At 44.1% G+C, this 24,079-nt stretch overlaps 1 protein-coding gene across 1 annotated transcript; it reads left to right on the forward strand.

The window, feature by feature from the left end:
• The first annotated feature begins 593 nt into the window (after nucleotides 1–593).
• si:dkey-229b18.3 (uncharacterized) lies at nucleotides 594–10,072 on the forward strand. Its single transcript, XM_005460012.4, has 7 exons — nucleotides 594–1,921; nucleotides 2,329–2,396; nucleotides 2,659–2,887; nucleotides 4,640–6,627; nucleotides 6,826–7,044; nucleotides 8,644–8,784; nucleotides 9,033–10,072. The coding sequence occupies exons 1-6, from the start codon at nucleotides 1,576–1,578 to the stop codon at nucleotides 8,746–8,748; spliced, it is 2,955 nt and encodes a 984-aa protein (XP_005460069.1). The 5' UTR covers nucleotides 594–1,575; the 3' UTR covers nucleotides 8,749–8,784; nucleotides 9,033–10,072.
• The last annotated feature ends 14,007 nt before the right edge of the window (nucleotides 10,073–24,079 follow it).

A 24,079-nucleotide genomic window follows, 5' to 3' on the forward strand; every position in this document is an offset into this window, starting at 1 on the left:
TTTTTGCCTTAATAACAAAGTTGTTGTTTTTATTTTCTTTTTCTAAAATCTACATTATTTCATCGCATTTCCATGATTATGATTTACATTTTAAGGAAATAGCCGCCTTTTTGTTTTGCCCTTGTCATTGTTGATCTTGTCATCAGAATTTAGTAATAAACATGTTTTGGACATGGGCCTGGTTGATGTATTTTATTGTTTTTTATTTTTTACATTTTATTAAAGTCTGGAAATGTAACCCAAACGTTTACAAAATGAATATCCGAATACAATATTTGTAAGAGACACTGAGATGATGAAAGGTAGCTAACGTTTTGAAATGTGAGTAAATCTGCAAGTGTCGGTTGTAGCTATAACTTATTCTGGGGAGGAAAATATTGAAGAGTCGCCACATGAAACAGCGTATTCCGTTAATGTATACGACACACTGGCTGTATCGTGTTTCACTTGTGTTTGCAGCAAGTGAAGCAAATACTAGTACACTGGAATCGTGAGCGAACAACCTAGCTTACTGCAAATGGAAGAAAACTGGCTGTTTGAGTGACAGCCGCAGCAGCCAATCATAATTGGCTCGGGCGAAGCTCTTTAAAGCTTCTGCTAATAGCCTTTGTGTGAAGGCGGGGAGCACTTCGCTCGGTTAGTCTGCTGATTAGCAACAAACAGAAGGTTACGAGTTTGAAAAATTGGATTATTTGACTACTAGAGCGGCTTTGTGGCGGCTGAAGGGGGGTGAACTATGTCGGGTGTCTGACCGGAGCTTGCTGGCTCGCTTTTGAAGGGGTCCGGCGGTGATTATTGCAACATTTTCGAGCTGGTCGGGGCGACCAGCCTCGCTTTTAGGTCGTCCAAGTCGCGATGCTGAGCTGATAGCTGCGTCATCATGTTGCTTCCGACTCGAGTTGGCGAAAAGAAATCACAAGTTAACGCCAGAGGTGAGGCTGCCCGCCGTCATCCATCCCCAGAGGCCACTCCCGACCTCTGAGACAGATGGAAGACGGACTGCCGGCGAGGGGTTGACGGTGAAGCCTGTTTACGCGGTCGTTGTGGTGACTTTACATCACTTGGCTTGGCGTTGTTGGCGCGATACTCTCATGGGTTATTATCCACATTTGGAGGGATATTAAAAAAAGAACCGTGTTGCCCGACAGTCGAAACCGAGACATTGCTAAGAAATTTGACAAACCGTGTCCCGAGGAGGAAGTGTAACTATTGCATATTTAGGGATGTTTGGATAGAGAGAAGTGATGCTCTCATTGACAGCAAGGATACAAAGCAGGGGCAGGGAAATGCGGCTGATTCCCGTCTGACTTTTCTTCTGCTTTTCAAGCCACAATGAGAGGCGTTAGTTATTGAGAATTTGCTCTGTGTGGTGCACTACATTGTGTCTGACTTTTCAGCTGAGTGTTTTTCAGCTCTGTCGTCCTTTATCGCCTCATCCACGTGGACTTTGTTTCAGGTCGTTGGGTAAAGTTTCGTAAGGGGGCGATCCAGAAAGGTGGTGGTGGGGGTAGTCCTTCTGAGACTACAAAGTTCTATCTTTTTATTGGAATATAAATCCTCTTTTTTTGAGAAAAAATGGCTTGCGACTGTACCCACACCAACGCCCAATACGAAAACGCAGAGACGCGTTGCCCGTCCAAGCCCTGGTCGGATGGAGATAGAAAGCAATCCGGGCAGAAGGAGTCAGCGGGGTGCTCGAGTGGGCGTGGGTCCACCGCACGGTGGTCCCCCAACTTTGAGGTGATAGACGGGCTGCTGTATCGAAAGAAACTGGAAAGGGGCTTCATCAACTACCGGGAGGTTTTGAATGAGGATCGAAGACATGAGGCAATCTCCACTTTCCACATAAGGCGACCGGGCCAACGCCACCTCTCACTGGAAGAGACCTACAGATGCGTGGCTGAAAACTACTGGTGGGAAGGTATGAACATCACTTTTGTCGTCTAAGTGTCTTTAGTAAAGCATGCGAGTCATGTGTAGACTTCTACAAATGCATATTAATCTTATAACTGCCTACTAATGATGTTATCTATACACCAGCAGAGATTTAAGCATTCTGATTGTCTGTAAGTGTAGGGATATTTGAAACAGACACAGACTCACATATGCACAAGTGGTTGAATCAGTCAAAGATTGAGAGACTTATTCAGGCATGAACAATAGGTGTTAATTACACCCCTTGCTGTTCTTTTTGGTGAGGCATTACCAAGTGTAGAAACAGTTGTGACACCTTTAAAATGATTAGCCCGCTCCAGCCCGTGTACCCAAACCCTTTCCTGTCTTTTGTTACCTCATGTTCTGATGTTTAAACGATTGCTTTCTTCACAGGGATGTACTTCGAGATTAGAGACTTTGTCCTCAGCTGTCCAGAGTGTCAGCACAACAAGAAATCGGAGGTGAGTGTACACTGGAGTTGATGAACTGACAGCAAACGCCTTGTTTCTGCTCATCAAACTTTAAGCGCCTCTTCATTTTTATGGAGACAGCCTTCTTTTTCGGCATCTCACACATTTTAATTCACACCTTCTAACTCATTCCCACTTACTCTCACGCTTGTCTCCTGGAAGTGCTTTCTCACACACACACACACAGCATACAACATAGTCCCATAATAAAGTATTTCGATCTGTCTTTTTCGGTTTTGTCTGTGCCTCATAGGAGCCGGGTGGCAGAGGATGTGTCACAAAGACAGTAGTGTCACACAGCTCCGACATGCTGAGCAAGCTGAGGAGTCAGCGTGAGGCGGGCCTGTTCTGTGACATTACCCTGCGGACAAGCGGGCGTTCCTTCTTGGCACACAGAGCCGTCCTGGCGGCCGTCAGTGATCACTTTCAGGAGATCTTCACGGAAATGGACTCGAGCATGAAGGCAGACATAGATCTCACAGGTAAGACTGGACACCTGGGTGCCAGATTTCTCTGCCTGAGCTATGTTTTTGGGTAGGTGGCTGAAGGCAGACCAAAATACCTTACTGAGCCTGATCCTTCTCCTCACATCAGTAACTCAGCCCCCACAGGTGTCAAAACTTCACCTTTGGTCCACTTCAGTGTGAATATTTCTGGTCTAAATGCCTGAAAAATTGTTTAGTTCAATTTAATTAATATAGCACCAGATCACAATAGCAGTCGCCTCAAGGCACTGTATACTTTAAGAGACAAAATGGACATGTAGTTTTTTCCACTTCCCATAGGGACATGAAAGATAATGGATTCCTTTGTTAAGGATGGTTTGGAGATAAAAAAGAAAACAGACTTGTTCCCTTTGAGTGTTAAGTTTTAGCCATTCTACCGCTTATTTCAAAATGATGGTTGCTGAAACTGTCCCCAGTAATACTTGAAAGGGAGAACTGTGAGCATGAAGGGGCTTGAGAGTATTGGCAGTTACATAACAGAAGCTGCATCCAAAAACAAATTTGTGGCACCTTCACTCCTCCTTCATGCAGCAAATGGTCAGGTTTATGGAGGACTAAGTATAATTAGGGTTTCGACTTAACTATTAAGTAAATGAACAGGATAACTACCAATCAGACCGTTTTGAGTGCAGCACAATGAATGATTTCCAAGAAAGTGCGTGTTTGTCTGAACTCATCACATCTCCCAGATTTTTGCCTCACTTTTGAATGCTGGCATTGAGAAATGGCGTAAATACTTCTAGCTTGTGATATGGTTGAGCAGCAGACTGTATATTTTGTTTCAATTTTAGGATAACCCAACCCTTATTTCCATCATCCATAAATCTATACATTACTAAATTAAATGTTTGTTTCTTTTTTCCCTTTAAAACATCAGATAATGCTAAAAAATGTCCATTATAATTTGTGCTCTAGACAACTTTCCCATTGTTCCTTTTTCCTCTTTTTTTACATGACTTATTGTCCAAAATCTAAAAGATTTTTTTATTCATGTTCATGAAAAATTAATGCAGCATTTGAGAAGATTGTACCAGCAGACTTTTGCTTGCCAGTCATTATTTAGTAATCAGAATGCTGACTGTCTTTCAACCAAATGGTAAATATAATGTTGCAGCTCCAGTCAGTAATAAACTTAATAAACTGCAGTCAACATTGTCCCTTTATTGCCCTGTTATCAATAATTCCTGGTTAGAACCAAACGGTAGAGTCATTTATAATTCTGAGTGATTTATTACACAGATTTTAATGAATACACATTTATTAAGAGACTGAATGAAAATAATGCAAACTCCTGACATTAGGTAAGAAGATTAACGTCTTATCATTGCTTAAACAATAGTGTTAAGGAAACTTAAGATGTAATCATATCATCCAGTTTAGGCAGAGAAAACTGTTTCAGAGGTCTTTGTGATGACATTTGGCATTTTGTAAAGACGTAATCACTCTAAAAATTCAGACTTAGAGAATCTGGTCCTTAAAATGGGATTTGGCTGTTGTCTGTGTTAACATTTACTTATCTTTGATGTGTGTTCTTACATGAGACTAGAAGTGTCCATGATTAAAGGAGTTGTTAATTTGTCGTCTTGTTTCAACTGTCATGTTTACACTTTGCTCCCTCTTGGAGTGCTCTCCCTCTGATCTTCTGTTTACACCAAATTGCTTTCATCTCCCTCTTCTCACCCTCTGATTGACCAGTGATCTAATTAAAGGCTCCTTTTAACCCCCCAGGTTTCAGTGAGGACAGCCTTCTCTCTTTGCTGGATTTCTCCTATTCCTCCACTCTGTGTGTTCGCCGCAAGGATCTACCTGAAGTCATTGCCATGGCCCGCCACCTGGGCATGTGGCCTGCAGTGGAAGCCTGCTCTGCCCTCATTAAAGAGCAGGAACAGCAACTTCATCCAAACTCGGCCTATGCTGGTGCGTGCCGTGAGCGTCATCACCACCAGAGGGAACGCAAAAGGAAAAGGGCTTTGGGATTAGAGGACAATGTGAACACCGGCTTCAGTCTAACACTGGATGCATCAGATGAGTCTTTTGAAGGAAGTCCCAGCCGCAATTTGCGCAGAACGCCAAAATCCCAAAACGGCCACCCTCTAAGTCCCTCACACAGGATGAAGCTCATGGACTTTAAATCCCCCTCTTCAAAAAAGGCCTCCACACCTCGAAATGCCACATCTACCCCACAGTCACAGAGTTACTCACCCGTATCCCCATCGAACACCCGTCTGCTCCGCTCCACTCCTGGAGCTGCCAAGCAGGTTCAGAGATTGCTGCCAATGTCGGAGACCTCTCAAAAAACCAAAAAATCTCATCCCATCTCCCAGCTTTCCTGCTCTTCTAGATTGAGACCTGGCACGGTGTGCAGCCCTGTGAGGGTTAAGCAGGAAGTTGAGGAGGTTGGCGAGGATGAAGAGGATTATGCCAGAGCACAGGAAAAGTACAAGTTGATGAATGTTCTGGGGTTACAAAGGACTTCTCTCCTCCCCAGACCAGAAGATCTTATTGGCTGGAGACAAAAGAAGCGACTAAGAAAGCTGAAGGCCAACAACTATTCACTCACCAAGCGTCGGAAACCCCGTTCACCGTCCCCGGGACTATCCTATGGGGATGTGACTCTGGCGTTTCCTCTCTGCAACCCTGTTAACACTCACCTCCTCCATAAGCCTGTAAAGAGCAAACCTGCTGCAGCAGCTAGCACAGAGAAGATTACAGCTAAGAGGCCAAAAACCACCCGGAAGCATGTTCCTCCCAGTGACAGGAGCATGCGCAGTAAAGGGGTGTTACCTGACATTTTCCAGCCTACATCCAGGGCTGCCTTTGGGGGGAGGCAACTGAGACAATCCGTGAGGAAGGGTGACGGTTCCCACCTCCATGCTCAGCAGCCTCTGCGACGTGGCTCGAATAAAAAGCTAGTCAGAAACAAAGTCAGGATCAAATCAGAACCAGCTGAATACGCTCTCTCAGGTCTCCGATTTTCATCAAATAATTACTGTGGCCACACACCCCACAAATCGTTACCTTCACAGAAGATACAGGCTAGAAACAAGGTCGCTGTTGAGACAGTCAGAACACTGCGATACAACAGCAGCCGACCTGCGGCAAAGGCTAAACTCAGACGAGGCTCCACAAAGGAGGTGAAGAGTGCGAGGTGTAATGCCAGAGAAGAGGGAAGAAAGGTGGGAAGCCAGGGGCTAAGAGGGACCATGGACACTAGACCAAAAGTGAAGGAAAATGAACCTGATGGGCTCCAGTTTTCAGAGCAAGCACCTCCACCGTCCATCTACAACCACCCTCTTTATAAAGTCATCAAAGAGGAACCAGCAGAACCTGTGCCAGTTGGAGCTTTCCCTGATCCTCCCTCACCAGACCTGGGTAAACGCCAGAGCAAGCCCCCCATCAAGTTACTGGACTCTGGCTTTCTGTTCAGCTTCTGCCGGCCAGCAGGGGGGCCCATATCTGGACTGAAGAAAGAGGAGGAGAGTGTTGATATCTGCTTAACACGCTCTGTGTCACAAGTTGGAGAGAAATTTGAAGCAGAAGAGTCACCCCACAGGACTCTGAGAGCCAGAGGGCCACCCATCCTGCCAGTGGTGAAGAGGGAGAGAGAGGAGAGGAAAGTGACCCAAGTTAAGGGTCGTAGACCCAGGCCCAACCCTCGAAACACTTTACCTCTAGCCAGATGTGCTAGGTCAAAACCTGCAGGGACCATGCCAAAGGTAATACAAAAAAAGTAGCAGCAAAACATAGCAGTGATTATGATCTCACGCTTGCTTTTATATCTAATTTTATAACTGTACAGTCTTTATTTGAAGCATCGCCTCTGGCGCCTAATCTTTTAAAAGCATCTAATCATTTCTATCTAAAAAATGTGAATACAACTCATTAACTCATAATTTTATTTTATTTTTCTCTAGCAACAAGGTAAGCTCCTCGCTCTGAGCAGTAGGAGCTGTGCCGTGCTGGATGCTGTACGTCGGGCACGACTAAAGCAGCTCAGAGGGCCTCGTAGTCAAGCCCCCAAAGTTCCAAAAGCAGCCCACGCCTGTCTGCAGTGCTCAGCCTCCTACAAGGATTGTGATGCCCTAATTATGCATCGCCTTAGGCACATTGAGGGCAAGCACTGGCCATGTCCGGTAAGCACCAAGGAATTCAAATACTTGTTTTTCTGACAACATCACGTTTTAGTACCTGCTAGTACCACTTGGAACCCCAGCTGGGCAGATACCCCGAAAACCGTGGCGAACCATGCCGAGTCGATCTGAGTAGGTACTAATGGAAAAGGGGCTTTAGTGACCTTTCTCTGCATCTTTGGACAGTACTACCTTGTGTCTAAGATCTTTTTCACCTGCTGCTCTGCTCAGGGTGTTAGAAAGCTTTGAGGTGATACTATTTTCATGTGGCATTTAGACAAAAACACAAGGTCTGTTACTTCTAGCTTTCTTTCTAATAGGCCAAGCACAGCCTTTATTTTTAAACTTACACTAGTGGTGACTTTTGTCAGAAGATGTAGCAAAGCGTGAGAGACCAGAAGTGTTGTTCTTAAAAACCTTACAACAAACATTAAACCATTCTGTCTGAATGAAACAGGGCTTCATATTAGTTTACTTGACCTCATTTGTAGTTTTAATAGCAAACCAAAAGAAAGATGGATGACTTTATATAGACTGACAATAATTTTAGCACCAAATATGCCCATGATGAGAAATTAAATGGAGTTGGTCAACAGTTTGCTACAGTTTTTGGGTTGAACAGCGTTTTCTTGAAATATAAGGTGAGTCAAAAAGAATCAAAGTAATGGACATGTTCACGTGCTCATTTAGGCCTTTACACTAGTATCTACTCAGGTCTGTTCGACACAGCTCAACACACCTTTCAGGGTTTTCCATTGGGTCATAGTACCAGGTACTTTTTTTTTTTTTTTTTTTTTTTTTAGTACATACTCCCCAGGGGTTCCAAGTGATTCGAGGCAATCCAAAATGTGACATCAACAGACAGCATGCCATGGCTGGTCAATGCCGTTACTCAATGAGTCATGATAGCATCTCTTTGCGAAAATCAAAACCGCCATTTTTCAAACACAGCAACGAGGGAGAGAGCTGCTCAAAGAACAACACTGTGGTCTCGGAGTCTGACAAAAAGCCACAGACCGAGCAGCAGCTATACCATTGCCTCGAAGTCCTCTTTTGTTGTGGTGTTCGTGTTGCATACAAATGACATCACAGGACTTTTGACTGGGTTGACTTAACGATGGCACTTGATTGTAATTGAAACTGAGTCAAGCCGAGGCGAGTCAAACTCATCCCATACTTCTGAAAGCATGTTTGGAGAAACTGCAGCCACTGCTGCTGTAATCCTACAAACACATGAAACTTACAATTCTCCTCTTTCTAACAGCGCGGTTTTGATTGTTACCGGTGAACGGCTGCAGAATAAAGGCACTTTGAAATTGGATCATTCTTTTTGTAGCTCAGAGCTATTTCTTTCTCAAATTTGGTGGAAGTGTTATCTAGTCACCAGCAATGTGCATATAAACCCTGACACATCAAAAAGGCACTGGTCACAATGACTCAGTTGCCATAGGTGTAGTTCTTGCCTAACAAAGTCTTTGCTGCTTTTTGGGTGGCATTGAGACACTCAGGAGTTTTTTGTTTTGTTTTTTTTAAATTGCAGCATCGCAGCTCTTTTCCAGTTATTTCTTTGTTGTTAACACTTTCTATTCCCTTCTGCTGCAGCTCTGCAGTAAGACGTTCTTTCGACTAAGGAATGTACGGAATCACATCCGCACCCACGACCCCAAGTTGTATAAATGCCGGAGTTGCATTGCTGCTGGTTCGTGAGGAAGCTGGAGAGCCTGCTCATACACTGAGACTAAGGTGAGTGGATGCGACTCCTTAGAAAAATGAGCTACACATCAGTCAGTTATCTTTCATAGTGCTGCCTGATGTGATTGATGAGAGGGGAAGATGAATGTTTAGTTGTCCTTGTTCTTCACACTTCTCGCAGATGGGGGGGGGGGGCGCTATCAATACCCTTACAGTTCAGTATGATCATCTGCTCAATACCTGCATTGATTTTTCTTCAGTGTCTCGTCTGTTTCTTAACACTTGTGTTTATTTTCCAGGATGATGGCTGTCTGTGTCTCAACGCCAGGGAACGGGCCGGAGCCAGAGTCACATGATCGATCTGCAGCGTGTACATAATGCATCCACCACACACAAGCACAACGGCCTGTGGAAAGGCATAATTACTCGAGCTTCTAATCATTGTCGTTGCCAATGATTGCTAATGTTATTTAAATAACCAAACCAAGGTTGCTGTTCCTGTTTGCTTTTCCGTACATACAGAAAGTTAAACTTGAACATTACACTCAGGGGGCGGGGAATGTGATGCCACGTTATAAAGTGATTTAACATCACTTTTGTGTACAATATTGAAATATAAAGTGATTGTTATAACTATTACTTCTACTTAATGTCATCTTTATTTTTCTATGTATAGATTACATTTGGAGTGCACTTATATCATAGCTTATGTTGTAAACCTAAGAAGTAGTACTGAAATCGAAGGTTTGGAGTTCAGAGCGGGAATACTTGAAGTGGTGCAAGTGCTGGAGGGAATACTTGAAGGTGGAGGTGGAATTTAGGAGTGAGCCTTTCCTTGAGGTGTTTCAGTGGGTCTTTTGTCTTTTGGTGTGAAAACTTTTAAATGACTTCACTAGTCTTTCCCTCCTTTTGTATTGATCTGCTAACCTTCACCTAGTCCCGGAGCCTGTGGTTTGACCCGGGGGTGGGGGGTTGGGTGTGGTGAAACCACTGCATGTGTATTTCCAGGCCGTTTGTAGTCCCCCCCTCCCCCTCCCATCCCTTCGTCTTTTCTAAGGCTGGCACTTAAAAAAAAAAAAAAAGAAAAAAAAGGGAAAGTGTCTCGTTTTTAATGTGAATTTCTGAACTAGTAATCAACACAACTGTGTCATTACAGATGTTTTATTGATTGTTTCCTCCACTTAAATCCAAGCTAAGACGCTCATCTTGTTCTACTTCAAATTCTACTGAATAAATGCAATGTGTGCACATACAGAGATGTCTATGTTTCACAGATTGATTTTAGAAATAAATGAGCTGTCTCGCTATCTGTAAAGACTGAATAAATTTTTGCCTTTTGTATCCTTTTATTCTAATTTAAGTACATATATCGGATAAAGTACGCTTTTGTAAGTGCAAATGGTGACAAAAGATTCAAAACTGTATACCTGGTACAGTTTCATACCAAAATCTAAGCAGGAAACTTGACCTTAAAATTCAAGGGGACTTTTTTTTATTGAAGATTTAGTTAGCATCTAGAAAATGGTGTAGCTTTGTGCTTGTCTGTATTTTTGTACAAGGGACATAGTTCCTCATATCTCTTGAGGGAATTCCATTTGCCATTGTTCAACAATAACTCAAAATTGTGACCAAATTGATTGTGACCATATTTCACATTAGTTGTATAATGAATTTATTACTATTCGTTGCTCAGTGGTTACATTTCTTCACTGCATATGACTCTGGACAGAGATTCATCTAACCTGCAACCTAACTGGTTGGCAGAGGCACTCAGCTACAAGGTACTAATTGGAATTTGTCATTTAAGTTTCAGTCCTTTTGGTAAATATTTGGTAATTATAATTATGGAAGCTTGTTTCCACCACCGAGAAAGATAAAAGATTGCTCTCCAGAAGTCCACATTTCAATTTAAGTACAAAAGTTTCAGTTAGAAGTTGGAGTCACTCATTTAAAATTTTGACTTGGCTATAAAAAAGCTTCCATATGTAACAGTAGGTGTCACTTTTTAAAAAGGGGAAAAATCCAGGCCCAACTTTTCTGTCTGTCTCTTAAAATTTTCATAATTATTTAGATAAAAAAAAAATGTTATTTCGATCCTCAGTATTTTAATCAGAAGATCTGACATTGCACAGTTTTCAGAATGCATATATGCATCGATAACTGATCTTGGTTATGTGATATATTACATTGGTCTGTACTTTTTCACTACTATAATGCAAATTATAAGTAATTTTAAAAAATGGATTTTGAAAAATGGATTTGTTAAAGCAGCTGAAATGTTCTTGTGCGTGATGGTGCAGAGGGTGGTCATTCATTATAGATGCATGAATGGATAACAGTTTGCTCAGTGACCTCTCCACCACAGCTTCAAACATGCCCAAGTTGGACCCAGTTACAGACCCAGCCTTCCTGATCATTTCACACAGTCTGCTGCTATCACCAATTCTGATGCTATTCCCCCAGCAGCGTACATAAAGTACACTGAATAATCTCCGAACCTGTCCATCTTTTTTTTGTATACTACCTCTGTGTTGGTCTGCCTGTTTAGGCTCTTGGAGATGTGGATTCCTACATGCTTGTACTCCACCAAGCTCCAACGTAGATCATCTGTGCTGCTAAGACAAGAAAATGTGTAAAGCTGTTAGAATTTGAACCTTCTCTTTAGCAACATCCATTTGAAACACAGTCTTTTGTGGTTACAACCACAATCTTCTCTGTGGCCTTCCTCTTTTCCTCCTGCCTGGCACCATATTCAGGATCCAGCATGTCTACTATACCAAAGCCTTGCCTCTATAACTTTGTCTCCAAATTGCTCAAACGGAGCCATCCTGCTAATGTACTCTTATTTTTAATCCTGTCCATCCTGGTCATCCATGATGTAAATCTGAACATCTACAGCTCAGCATCCCGATCCATGGTTTAATTCCAACCCCACCTTGAACCCATCTGTCACTTCACTGCTGTCTCACTGTCCTCATACATGTCCTGCGCTACCCTCACATACTTCTCTCCCTCTACAGGCTTCCTTCTAAATATTAAGGCTGATAGTTTTTCAAAATTCTTAATTCCCAATGTAGCTTGAGTACAGCAGAGGGCACATTTTGAAGCATTTGCACAGGTGTCCCTGAGCAAATCACTGAAACTTGAACTGCCCTGCAGCTGACACGATGTAAGGGAGAAATTTTCACTGTAACAATTACAACTGATCAAACCAGACAAAGCACTCTGCATAATGCATCACGTTTTAGACTTGTCTTTTACTCACAAAACACATTTGCGTGAATCAACAGGATATTTGCTGGAACATTTAACATAGTTGCCTTGGGAAATAATAATAATTTTTTAAAGTAGAAACTTCATTAAAAAAACAGTACCCAAACCCGACACTAGATGACAGCCTACACTAGTGGATAACAATGGCTGCTCGGTAACAATAAGACTACAATGCAAAATGGTTCCAGCAGAGCTCTGAAAACCTTCAGACATCTCCCAGTGTAGAGGGAAAATAAGAAAGGCGTGATTATTTCGTGAAAATTCTCTCTCGGACTTCACAAATATAGCAATTACCTTAATTTTCCCATAACTAATTATTCACACACACACAAACATAAAAGGAGAGCATTACAGCGATTCCCGCGAAAACTGCAAATAAGGTTAATAATTGTGGTTTTGAGTGAGACTCAACACTTTGCAGTTGGGAGTTAATTAAGCAAAGAGGCTGAATAAAAGTGCGTTGACCCCGCACTTCCATTAGCCTCGGTTCCCGGTGCAGCTTATTATAGTATAAAACTCCTGAGTGGCCTCACACAGCAGCATTATTCGGGGGCTTGGGTGTACTTTTTCAGACTCATAACCAACAGAGCTTACTTGGGTTACCCTTGCTTCACCGCCGACTGCATATGCGGGCTTATGTGAGTTTAGGGAGCCATGGAGAGTACGCCCAGGAACAGCTGACAATTTATGCTAGTGGGGCCCCCACATTCTCAGAGAGAGAGGTGGGGAGTGGGGTGGGTAGGTGGGAGAGAAAGAGAGGGAAAGAGAAGAAGACATGAGGGGGGGAGAAAAGGAGGGGGACCGAGAGGGCAAGAGGGGTGAGGAGTGAGGATGGTTGGGGGGCGAAGCAGACGTGAGTTTTTGGGGAGAGAGCGGGGGGGGAGAGAAAAAAAAAAGCGAAGGAGAGAGGGGGGAAAGGGAGGCTGTCTTGTTTGTAGCTTGTCAGCAATTGCTTGAGACAAGCTTCCCCTCCATGTGTGAAAGCTACTTGGCATGGAATGCTTGGACTGTACCAAGTGCTGGCAGGCTGGAGGGGGGACAGAAGAACAGACCCGGATTGAGGAGCCAGTGTGTGGCTGAAGTAATCCTTCGGCAGTGTCGGCTCTTTGATGTTGTATCTTTTTGGATGTGTGTGTGTGTGTGTGTATGTGCGTGTGCTTGGAGAGAGGAGGGAGGGAGTTGTGTGGGTGTGAATGGGGCTGGAGAGAGAGCGTTCTGTATGGATATGTGCTCTCTCTCCCCAGCAGCAACAAAAGAGAGGGAATGCTCCCCCCATCGCCGGCTCTCAAGAGAAAGAAAGAAAAAAAGGAAAAGAAGATGATGAAACCTGAAGTGGTCATGCAATGTGATTTGTGTGTGTGTGTTCATATAAGGACACACAGACGTTATGTGCGGTTGCATATATGTGTGTGTGTGTGTGTGCTTGTCAGTGTGGATAGCTTCTCCAGTTTAATCTGTTTACTAACAATCTGCTTGAATCCTGTTTGTGCTGTTTATGTTTTTGTGTGTTTCGAACATCATCTGTGGGTGGGTTTGTGCATGCACAATTGTCCCTGTGCCTGTTTCAGTGTGTTATGTGTTTTCTCCCCAGTAGAGGATGTTATTGTCTTAAGATTATGTTGGCGTGTGTGTGTGCGTGCATGTGTGTGTGCATGCACTGGGGGTCAACCTCCAGTAGCCTGTTGCTTTCTGCTTCTGACTGCTCTCTCAGCTTCCCATCAGGAGGAATGCAGACTGAGACGAATTCCTGCAGGATTCCTCATCTCTGGCTTTATTATTCCCACTGCCGCTGCTGAACAAACACATACACACACACAAAAAGAAGAAGAAGAATACAGACAAGCACACACGTTTCTGCTATTTGCTGACCCAAACAGGAATGGGCTATCCCAAAACCGGGAACTGACTCCAGTCTTAATGATGAACCCTGAAAACTTGAACGGCTCTCTCCGCTTTCTTCCCATACTTTCCTCTCTTATCTCTTCTCCCACTTTTCCTCGCTCCTGGGCTTTCTCACATTCTCCTGATTGCATGCTCTGCCGTTGGCAGGCACAGGGTTTTTGCTTCCACACTCCTCCTTTCTATCTGCATGTGTGTGTGTGTGTGTGTGTGGAAAAGCAGTAAAGTTTGACAACGTCCAGTCAGCAGCATAAAGCTACAGAGCTGTGTCCTCCGTGTTACACAAGGAACTGAAAGCTCCTCTCATCCCTTCACCCCCGCTCATCATCTGTTTCCAGGGCCCGTGGTTAAAAAAAAGGGGAAAAAAAGGAAGAGGCCAAGAAACTGGATGCAATTTTAAACGAATTAGGCCGTGAATAATTTTCATGATGTCAAAATGTATTGGGGTGAAGGCGTTTATGTAATTGGAGCACTTGGTTCACTGCAGCTTAAGATAGGAAATTTTTTATTTAGACGGGAGCGCATGCAAACCTTAATGAACACACACACACACATACACACAAATTCAGTGGCTTACACGTTTAATTTGTGTACGTATGCACCAGCAAAACACCCACGCAAACACCTGAGTGATGTGGTGGTACACTCGGCTGTGCTGACCTCATTTACATGTCCTCTTGAGGAGGTGTACTGTAAAGGAGGGGACAAGGCAGAAGGAAGCATGGGTTGAGAGGAAAAGGAGAGAAAAAGAAAGAGAAGGAGAGGTTGGGAGGAAGGATGAGGGGAGAGGAAACTGAGGCACAAAAGTAGGTGTGTGGAAAGGAGGGAACAGGAAAGGAAAAGAGGGGCAGAGACGAGGGGGGAAAGGAAGAAAAAAGTAAGAGAAGGAAGGTGGCGATGTTAAAAGAAGAAGCACTTTGCCATGTGAATATGAGGCAAAAAAAACGAGAGGAAAGACTTTGATTTGAGGGGACGAAATGATGAAAAGAAGAAGGTGTGAGATGTAAAAATAAAGGGGGGGGGGGGGTAATAGAAGGGGGAGGGATGAGGAAATAAGGCAGGGAAAGAGGAACCAGGGAAGGGCATTTAGGGAGGAGTAAAAGATGGGGGGTAAAAGGATAGATGAAAGAGAGGGAAAGTTGAAAGGTAAAGGGGGTGGAGAAATGAATGAAGACTGTGGCCAAGGAAGGCAGGGATGGAGAGAGGGAGGGAGGGAGACTGGGAGAGGAGGGAGGGATAGAGGGAGGGAGCGAAGGGAAAGGGAGGAGGGTTGATCTCTGGGGTTTGAAGCACATTAGTATTCATGGGGAAGAGGAGGCCACAGACAGCAGAGAAACAGAGGGACCAGACTGAGAGCAGCATACCACACACACACACACACACACACACATATACACACACTCAACATAAACACACTCACACCACATCTAAGCAAGCACCCACACTTCTCTCTGTATACGTGCCTACACACACACACACGCACACACCGTTTTATGTATTGCGTGTTCTTCATTGGTACAGAGGTCCTAGCCACTCCTTGTGCTGATATGCAAACAGTATGCTAAAAGGCAGCAAAGACAACCGCGCTCCATCTTGCCTAATATCTGCAGGTTGCGCACCTTAACGTGGATACGGGCCCCCGGAAATCCTCCCAGGAGAAGCTTTAGCGGTCGAGGCCTGTGAAACCGCATTCACCCCCGCTGGCCTCGGATCGAATCCCGCCTCAGAAGCATCTCTCCTGTGTTTTCACCACTTTTCCCCTCCCTCCTTCTCGGTCAATGAAAGCAGAAGATACTAGTGGGCCGTGCATGACGTTTGTCTGCCTTTTTTTCCTTTTTCCTATTCTGTTTATTTTTTAGAAAAGAAGATCTTAACGGCTACCGTGTACCTACAGACGACGAGAGGAAGTGAAAGCAGTGCAGGTGATTCATTTCACCGTGGGAGAGAAGGGCCGGTCTGAGCTCTGGGGAGAAGGTGTAAGACAGAAAAGATTCCTATCGTGTTGGAGGCCACTTGCAAAACACCTCTGATGGTGGCAGGAGGAGAGCAGAGAGAGAGAGGAGGGGAGGAAGAAGTGGCAACACTCTCTGGGTGTTCTATTCTTAGTCTCACTCTCCTCAGACTTTGGATGTATATGTGTGTGTGTGTGTGTGTGTGTGTGCATGCGCGCATGTGTGGGTGGGCAGGTGGTGTACAGCTGACAGTTGATTTGCTGTGACACCAGACACACTGGCTGCCTTGGACTCCCATGGCCTAGATATCAGAGTCTCCTGGAAGCCCCCTCACACTCTGTTTCACACACACATTCTCTCTCTCACACACACACGCACACACACTCAATCACATCCACACACTCATCTATGTCACTCTCTTTTCTTTCTTTTTCTCTTTGCCCCCCTACTCTCACTCTCTCATAGACCCACATATCACTTTCTGATTGGCAAGCAGGTGGTCTCTACTGAATGTCCTTAAGGGTTTGGGGAGAGGGGTGGGTGGCGGGTTTATGTGTGTGTGGGGGGGGGGAGCAGAAACTGGTAAAGATAACGGCAAGGCAGCAGGCAAGACGAGTGAGAGAAGAAGAGGGGAGCTGGAGATGCGAGGAAGGAGAAATGCTGAGGGGAGGCAGAACAAGAGAGAAACAAATAGAGTGGGAAGCAGGGGGGGAGAAAGAGAGGGAGAGGAGTGATAAAGTGCAGGAGGCTGACAGATAGATAGAAAAGAAAGAGAGAGATGGAGTGAGAGGAAAGAAAAGAGTGAGATCCCATCATGTAAACAGACCGAAGCACCGCATAGAGATGGAGGAGGCTGTTGCCATGGCGGCAGAGGCTGCATCCTTTTGTTAAAGATGTCACTCAGGGGGAATCAGGGCTAATGAGGAAGGACTTTGCGCCTGCGCGTGCACGCGTGCGCGCCCGAGTGTTTAGTCAATGTGTATCTGAGCAACACGGTCTGCTGGTATTCTCGGAGCTATAATGGTTTCACTTCAGGAAATAGAAAAAAAATAGATAGTGGAAAATGCAGTTGAGAGCAGGGGGATGAGTGGAAAATTAAAAATAGAGGAGAAACGGAGTCAAGCAGGGGTTACACGGTCCGTGCAGAGAAATGTCAATGTCGTTGGTGAGAATGGCACGAGGCGGTGAATTACAGATGAATGTAACTGTGCGCGTTTGTGTGTCAGACTGAACTCCATTGAGAATTAGGCGAGGGGTGTGCGTTTGCGTGTGTGCGTGCTTGTCTGTGTGTGAGTTTTGGTGTGGCACTGTGCTGCGTAGGTGGTTTGTTCTCCGTGCTCTTCATCTCGCCGCAAATTAGTGAAGAATCAAAGGGAAACAGGTTTCATTTAATCCTACCCTCTCTGTCTCTCTCCATCTTCCTTTCTTTTTTCCTCTCTTTCACTCTCTTGTCTCTCTGTCCTCGGCAAACAGCCTTGAGCCTCCCACAGAGTGAATGCAGACATCTGCCTGCACTTTCTCTCTCTTTCTCTCTTTCTGTCTCTCCCTCTTTTCTTTTCTGTCTTAGAACCAATACACAAACACACACATACACGGAGCATTTGTTTCCCTGTCAGCTCCATCATCAAAGAGGGTGAGAGAGGTCTTTGCGCCATTCTTCCATTCTACTCCACTTCCCTCTCCTCACTTCTTTTTTCCCTTCTGTTCCTCTCTACCAGTTCCCCTCCTTTTTTTTTAACCCCCCGATCTTCCTCCCCCCGTTTCTTCCTCTGCCTTTATAGACAGGGATAAATAATTTGATCTGGAGGGTTTTGAAATTCCACCACTCTGAGAGGCGTGACGTTAATCTTTTATTATCTGCTCTCTCATTCTTCCTCTCCCTTTCTTTTCCATTCCTTTTTCTCCTTATCTCTCCACCAGACCCTCCCACCCTCCCTTTTCCCTTACCGTATCCCCCCCCCACCAAGCCTGTCCTTGCAGTATTCTAATGATTCATATTTCACATCCACTGCCTTTTCATTTAGCCTGTCTACACCGCTTCAGGGACAGCTACTCACGATCTTAATTGACTGAGGAGATAGAGAGGCTGGGTAGGTGGCAGAGGTAGACCTGCCATCCAACCCCCCACCGTATACAAACACTCACACACACACACACACACACACACACACACACACACACATGCATATATATATATATATATATATATATATATATATATATATATATATATATATATATATATATAAATGTGTGCATGTGTGAAAGGGAATCCAGAGAAAGATTTGTACACATACGCTCCCCAGCATCCTCACATCAGAACAAAAACACATCAGTGCATGGGCACGCACGCAGATTTGCACACTGTGGTAATTAAGCTGTCGATTTTTCTTAGGGTCAGGGGAGTGACGCAGGAGAGCAGAGCAGAAATGATGATGTGAAGGAAAGGATGCTAAGATGAGGAGAAATGAGAGGACTCACTCCCTCCCTTTCTCACCTCTCTCTCACTCTCTCTCTTTGCCTCTCTCCTCCTCTCTCTGAATCCCCCACCACCCACCTACCCCCAACCCATCTCTCTGTCTGTCTGTGCCTCTCTTTGATCTCAGCCTCTGTCCCACACTGCATATTAAGATGCCCGGGCCCCTGTTTGGTATTCTGAGGCGGGCACCAAGATGCCAGTCTCCATATCCTCTCCTCGCTTCTCTCTGAAAGAGAGCAAAAACCCCTCTGTCTGTCTCAAGATGCTTATCCCGCTAAATGGGTCTGAAATAGCTGGAGAACAGGGCGGGGGAGCGGTGGTGGCGGCAGGGTAGAGAGAGATGCACAGAAGGGGTGGGGGCGGTAGTAGGGGGGCGAGTATTAGACACACCACAGACGGGTGGTTGTGGTGAAGAAAGGGGGTGGAGGGGTGGGAAGGAAAGCGGGGGTAAGGAAAGAGAAGCAGAGTGATGGGGCTGATTTTAGCTGAGAGGATAATTAAACGCTATTATCACAATGGGCCAGTAATACAGGCAGCCTGTACATAGAGAAGCCAGCCCTCCCATGTTTGCTTCGCTAAAGGGAGGGAGGAAGGAATGAGGGAAGGAAAGGAGAGGAGAGGAGAAGAGAAGAGAGGAGAGGGAAGCACAGATTAATAGGCAGAGGAAGAGCAAGAGAAACAGAGAGAGGAAGACAGAGAGGCACTGAGGGAGAGAGAGGGAGACAGACGGCAAAATAGGCAAACAGAATTAGAACGAGAGAATGAGTGGGAGAGTTTAGTGGTGGGGTGATTGCTCAGTGTTTGGGATTAGCATGACTCTCTCTGTCTCTCTCTCTCCCTCTCACCCCCCTTGCTCTCTTTATATATATGTATCTCCCTCTTTCTTTCTCTCCCTCTCCTTTATAAGCCCTGGGGATGGCACAGCTTTAGTTAAACTGCTCTATTAAACGACGCCTGCTGAGAAAATCAAATTATAACTTCCTTTAATCAGCGAGTATCAGTGGCCCACACAGGAGCAACCGGCTCTGACAGCACATGGAGAGAGAAAGAGAGAGAGAGAGAGAGAGAGAGAAGGAGACTGTGACTGGAGACCTGAGGGAGGCCGATATGAACCTGTCTCCCGTCTGCTTTGGTTCCCATGGCAACAAGATAGAGTGAGGGGGAATATGGGTTGTGGAATGTCTGCATCTATCGTTTCCTCTCGGTAAGCATTCATACACAAAGATAGGAGGGAGAAAGAGAATATGCTCAGTGAGTCAGGGCGTTTGTCTGTTTGGGTGGCGTTTGGAAGCTGGTGCACGCATTCACAACTAATGCCATCCATATCTGCCTCCCCCCCACCCCCCGTGTGACCTGAGCCGTGCTATTAAATAACTAAGTACATTTACGTAGCTACTTAAGAAAAAAAAAACAAAAAACGGTGTTCATAATTGATTTGATTTTATGTCCCCTCTTTAAAAAAAAAAAAAAAAAACGCAAAAAGGGCAAAAACACAGGGATCAGTTTTTCACCTTCAACAACTCCACCTTGATTTAAAATACAACATTGATCCAAACATACCAAAGTACATGCTTACATATCTTACACATCTAAAACCCAGAACTAAGTTTTATTCACAATAGGACACAGAAAATGTATCAAATGTTTAGACTTAGAAACCATTTACTTTTATTTATTTGAAGTAAGAAAAAAAAATGATATTTGAACTTTGATGGCAGCATCATGCCACAGAGAAGTTGGGACACAGCCATGTTTACCACCGTGCAGCATCCAAAGTCTGTAAAACTGTGAGAACTGAGCTGAAATATGCAAGGCCTTCCTCCCATGTCACATGGATGGGAGCATGTGTTGCTCTAAAACCTGTATGTATCTTTCAGCACTAATGGTGCCTTTCCAGATGTGCAAGCTACCAGTTGCACAGTGGTACCAATGCCCCACCATACCATCAGGACATGCAGGCTTTTGAACTGAGCACTAAAAACAAGCCCAATTGTCCCTCTCCTGTTTAGTCTAGAGAATTCTGTGCCCATGTTTTCCAACAAAAGACTTTCAACTTTCACTTCGAAAATTAGATTTGGCCAAAACAAGAAAGTGGCGTTCCTGAATCTGAATTTATATACAGCTTCTTCTTTGTATGATGTTCACAGACAGGGGATTCCGGACATGATAATGAGCCTATGCAGTGATTTCTATCACAGAATCATTACTGTTTTGAATGTAGTGCCACTCAAGGGCCCAAAAATCACCAGCACTCAGTATAGATTATGCACCCTGGCTCTTGTGCACAGGGATTCCTCCAAATTCTTGTAATCTTGTGATGTATCGCATACTGTAGATGATGAGATATTCAAAGTCTTCACAGTTTTACTTTGAGTAACAACATTCTGATATTGTTCCACAATATGCCTCTTTGTAGAGGCAGTATTTAACTGGTGTACCTCTGCCAGCTTTTACCTCTGAGAAACTGTCCTTTTTATACCTAAAAGGGTATTACTGTTTTCATATTACTGACCTGTTGTTCCTCCAGCTGTGTCTGCATAGTACTGCTTAGTTTTCCGACCTTTTGTTGCCCCCATCCCAACTTTTGTGAGATGCGTTGCTGTCATCAAATTCAAAATGAGCGAATATTTTTCATAAAATAATAAACTGTCTTAGCTTTAACATCTGATATGTTGTGAGATTTTCAAATGACCCAATTCTGTTTTTTATTTACATTTTACCTACACTTATGGTGTTCCAACCTTTTGAGGGTGTGGTATTTATCTAAGACTATTTATGAAGTCAATCTGAAGAGAAGATCTCACATTCAGATTAACACATGATTTGATTATGCAACGCACTGTTACGCAGTATTTGCAAACTTCTTGGCTCGTAACCTCTTTTTTTGTTGTCCCATGTCACAAAAACAAATTACTTTTCCAATTACACAATTACTTTGTCCTGACAAAGACAGTTCCTGCCTGGATTGTGTTCACAGGCGGCATTCCCTGAGTCAATGAAGCGCTACATTTTTTTAATGTCACACCTGTGGTTCGCTTCAAGCATTAAAGGCACTCCCAGTTTCTTTTATATGTTAACAACAGTGTTTGTCTCAGGGTTCCAGTCACTTTGCTCTTTTGTGCTAAACCAAACCTGTCCTGCCTTCCTACACTTAATAATGCTTTAGTTACTACAAACAAGTGCAAGGAAAACAAATGAAATATGTTTCCACTGAACTTCTTACAAAATCAACATAGTTATAACGTCGGAACTTGATCAACATCTTTAGTAACTTTTGGTACATTTAAGTCTTGATCTGGAACCTTTTAGGTCTTGTTTGTATATATTTGAATGGAATTGCCTGGCATGTCTTAATCTTGCTTTCTTGATTAACTATACTGGGTTTAACTTTAGCTTAACTTTAACTGGGTTCCTGTGGATCACTAATTGTTTCTACCCTTTAGGACATTTTAAACTTCTACCCAGCATCACTGTAAATGAGCTCCAGCTCTCAGTGATATTTTGAATTCCACCCAGCAGTGATTTATCCTGCCACCATTTGGATCCAGCCCCCAGGTTTTGAACCTAACTGTCAGCAAAGTATTTACAACAAATACCTGAAAGATTTTAAATGTGGGATATGAAATCGGCACTTTACATAAGTATCTGATCTTCCAGCACAGTCTGAGTTTGTTTCCTTGTCGTCACAGTAAAGGCCTCCGCCATGTAAGCATAATAGACTCGCGCAATCATAAATCTTTCTCGTTAGGAGGCGATGTAATCGCTCTCGCCTCTGATTAGTCATTAACAGTCCAGTTAGTGAAATGGTGAGACGCAGGTGGGTGGGCAACTGCTTACATCTCCGGGGTCTGCCTCGACTCGTTAATGATCAGTTAATTAACATTGTTTCAGTCCTCCAGCTTGTTTACACTAACCTGCCATGGGGAAGAGTTGGAAAACACTGCTGCAGGGGACAGTAAACACAGGGAGGAGGGGGACAGACACCAGGGCAGAAGGGAGGAAACGAGCTGAAATATGGAAAGTTCGACTCGAAAAAAAATTCTGTCCACAAGTTCAAGCGGGAAAAGAGCAGAGAGAAATGCAAGAGTGTGTGGAGAGGAGACGGACAGGTGGCAGAAGTGAGGAAAAGAGAACAGACCAAGTGGTAGCATCTCAGCACATCAGCCATCATTAGGGATCCCTAAGGCAGTGCTTGTCTCTGTTACTCATAGCAACACTGCATACCACGATAATAGGCTGACTGATGATTGGTCAGGCTGCCACACTCTGGTAAGTGACCTCACTGCTGTGTGAGTGAGCTCACTGTCTCAGTATTTTGATAAGCCATCCAGTCCTTAGGTTCCTTGGCCTCACAGCCAAACCTGTTAATGAACCAACCCAAATGCAACTAGTTTCTCCTGCTGTCAGCCAACACAGGAGCCCCGCGGATAGGCAAAGCCATTCCCCAACCTCCCGTTCTTCCCACAACCACTGCTCTCTGCCGATCCATTTTACAGATTTGTTAATGTTCTTTGTGTTAATTTGTCACAGTTACTGTCTTCATCCATTAAGTGTAATGCACCTCTGACCGACCACTTCATCCTTTCTGTCTGTGTGTCTCCCCAGCATAAGAGTGTTTATCGAAGCTTTAAATAATGCAGATGGTAATATGATAAGTGAACAGTCAATGTTGATGTCCTGCTTAAACACACACAGATGATGCATGCACGCCTGTGCATGCAGGCAGACGGCCGTGCACACACAGTGGAATAAATGCGATTCAGTTTTTCCCTTCTTCTATTAAGGTAGCACAGGACGGGATCGGGATTTTCTTTTCCCGCTTCCAAAGCAGTCTGGGTTAGTCATGCCAGAGAGTTGCAGTGTTGGAGGGCCAGAACATCGACCTGAAGAGCTTTGCTAGTGTGCATGTCTAATGCAAGCCATTCTGGCAATACTGCCAGTCTACTGTTACTCCACCAGTGGGGTTTAACATACACACTTGCACACCCACATGCTTACACAGTCACACACAGAACCACAGAGAGGCAGTGTAGGTGTGTGTTTATGTGTGTGTGTGAGAAAGAAAGAGACAGAGAGACAGGAAGAGACACAGCTTTGTGGTGTGTCACTGATCTGTGCTAGCATGCTTGAACATGTCCGACGTAGCCATGGCTTGCTTGTCAAAAGTCACAAATATGCAGCTCTCATCCCGTGATTTTTGCGTCCCTCTTACAGAATGTTTCTGCACAGCGTTCAGAGCCGTAAAAGGCTTCCATCTAGCTGGCACTCCACATCCATGTTTGCTTAATGCGGAGAGGCATATGGTACCTTCAGGGAAAGAAGTAAAGAAAGAGCCAACGTAGAAACCAAACAACTACTTCTTATACACACAAAGATATACTTTAAGTGATAAACCAAAGTCCATATGCCCTGTATTCAAAAATGGAAGGATTTGTTGTTTTTTTTCTCTTGTCTGTGATTGATTTTTGTTGGGTTTCGGGGCTTCAGCTTGAGCTTTCGGAAATTCTGATTTTCTACATTTTTAAAATGTAAACAACAGAAAAAATTGTTTGTTATGGTGCACAAAACATCTTTTTAAGTACTGCAAGTTCAGTGTTGGGAAGGTTACTTTTAAAAAGAATACATGCCCCAAAATGTAGTTTGTAATGTATTCTGTTAAGTTACTCAATGTGAGTAACGTATTCTGAATACTTTGGATTACTTAATGTATTGTCAAGCTTTTTACAACTGCGTGAATGTAGCA

This window comes from Oreochromis niloticus, linkage group LG16, assembly GCF_001858045.2.
Source record: "Oreochromis niloticus isolate F11D_XX linkage group LG16, O_niloticus_UMD_NMBU, whole genome shotgun sequence".
In the NCBI taxonomy this organism is placed as follows: Eukaryota; Metazoa; Chordata; class Actinopteri; order Cichliformes; family Cichlidae; genus Oreochromis; species Oreochromis niloticus.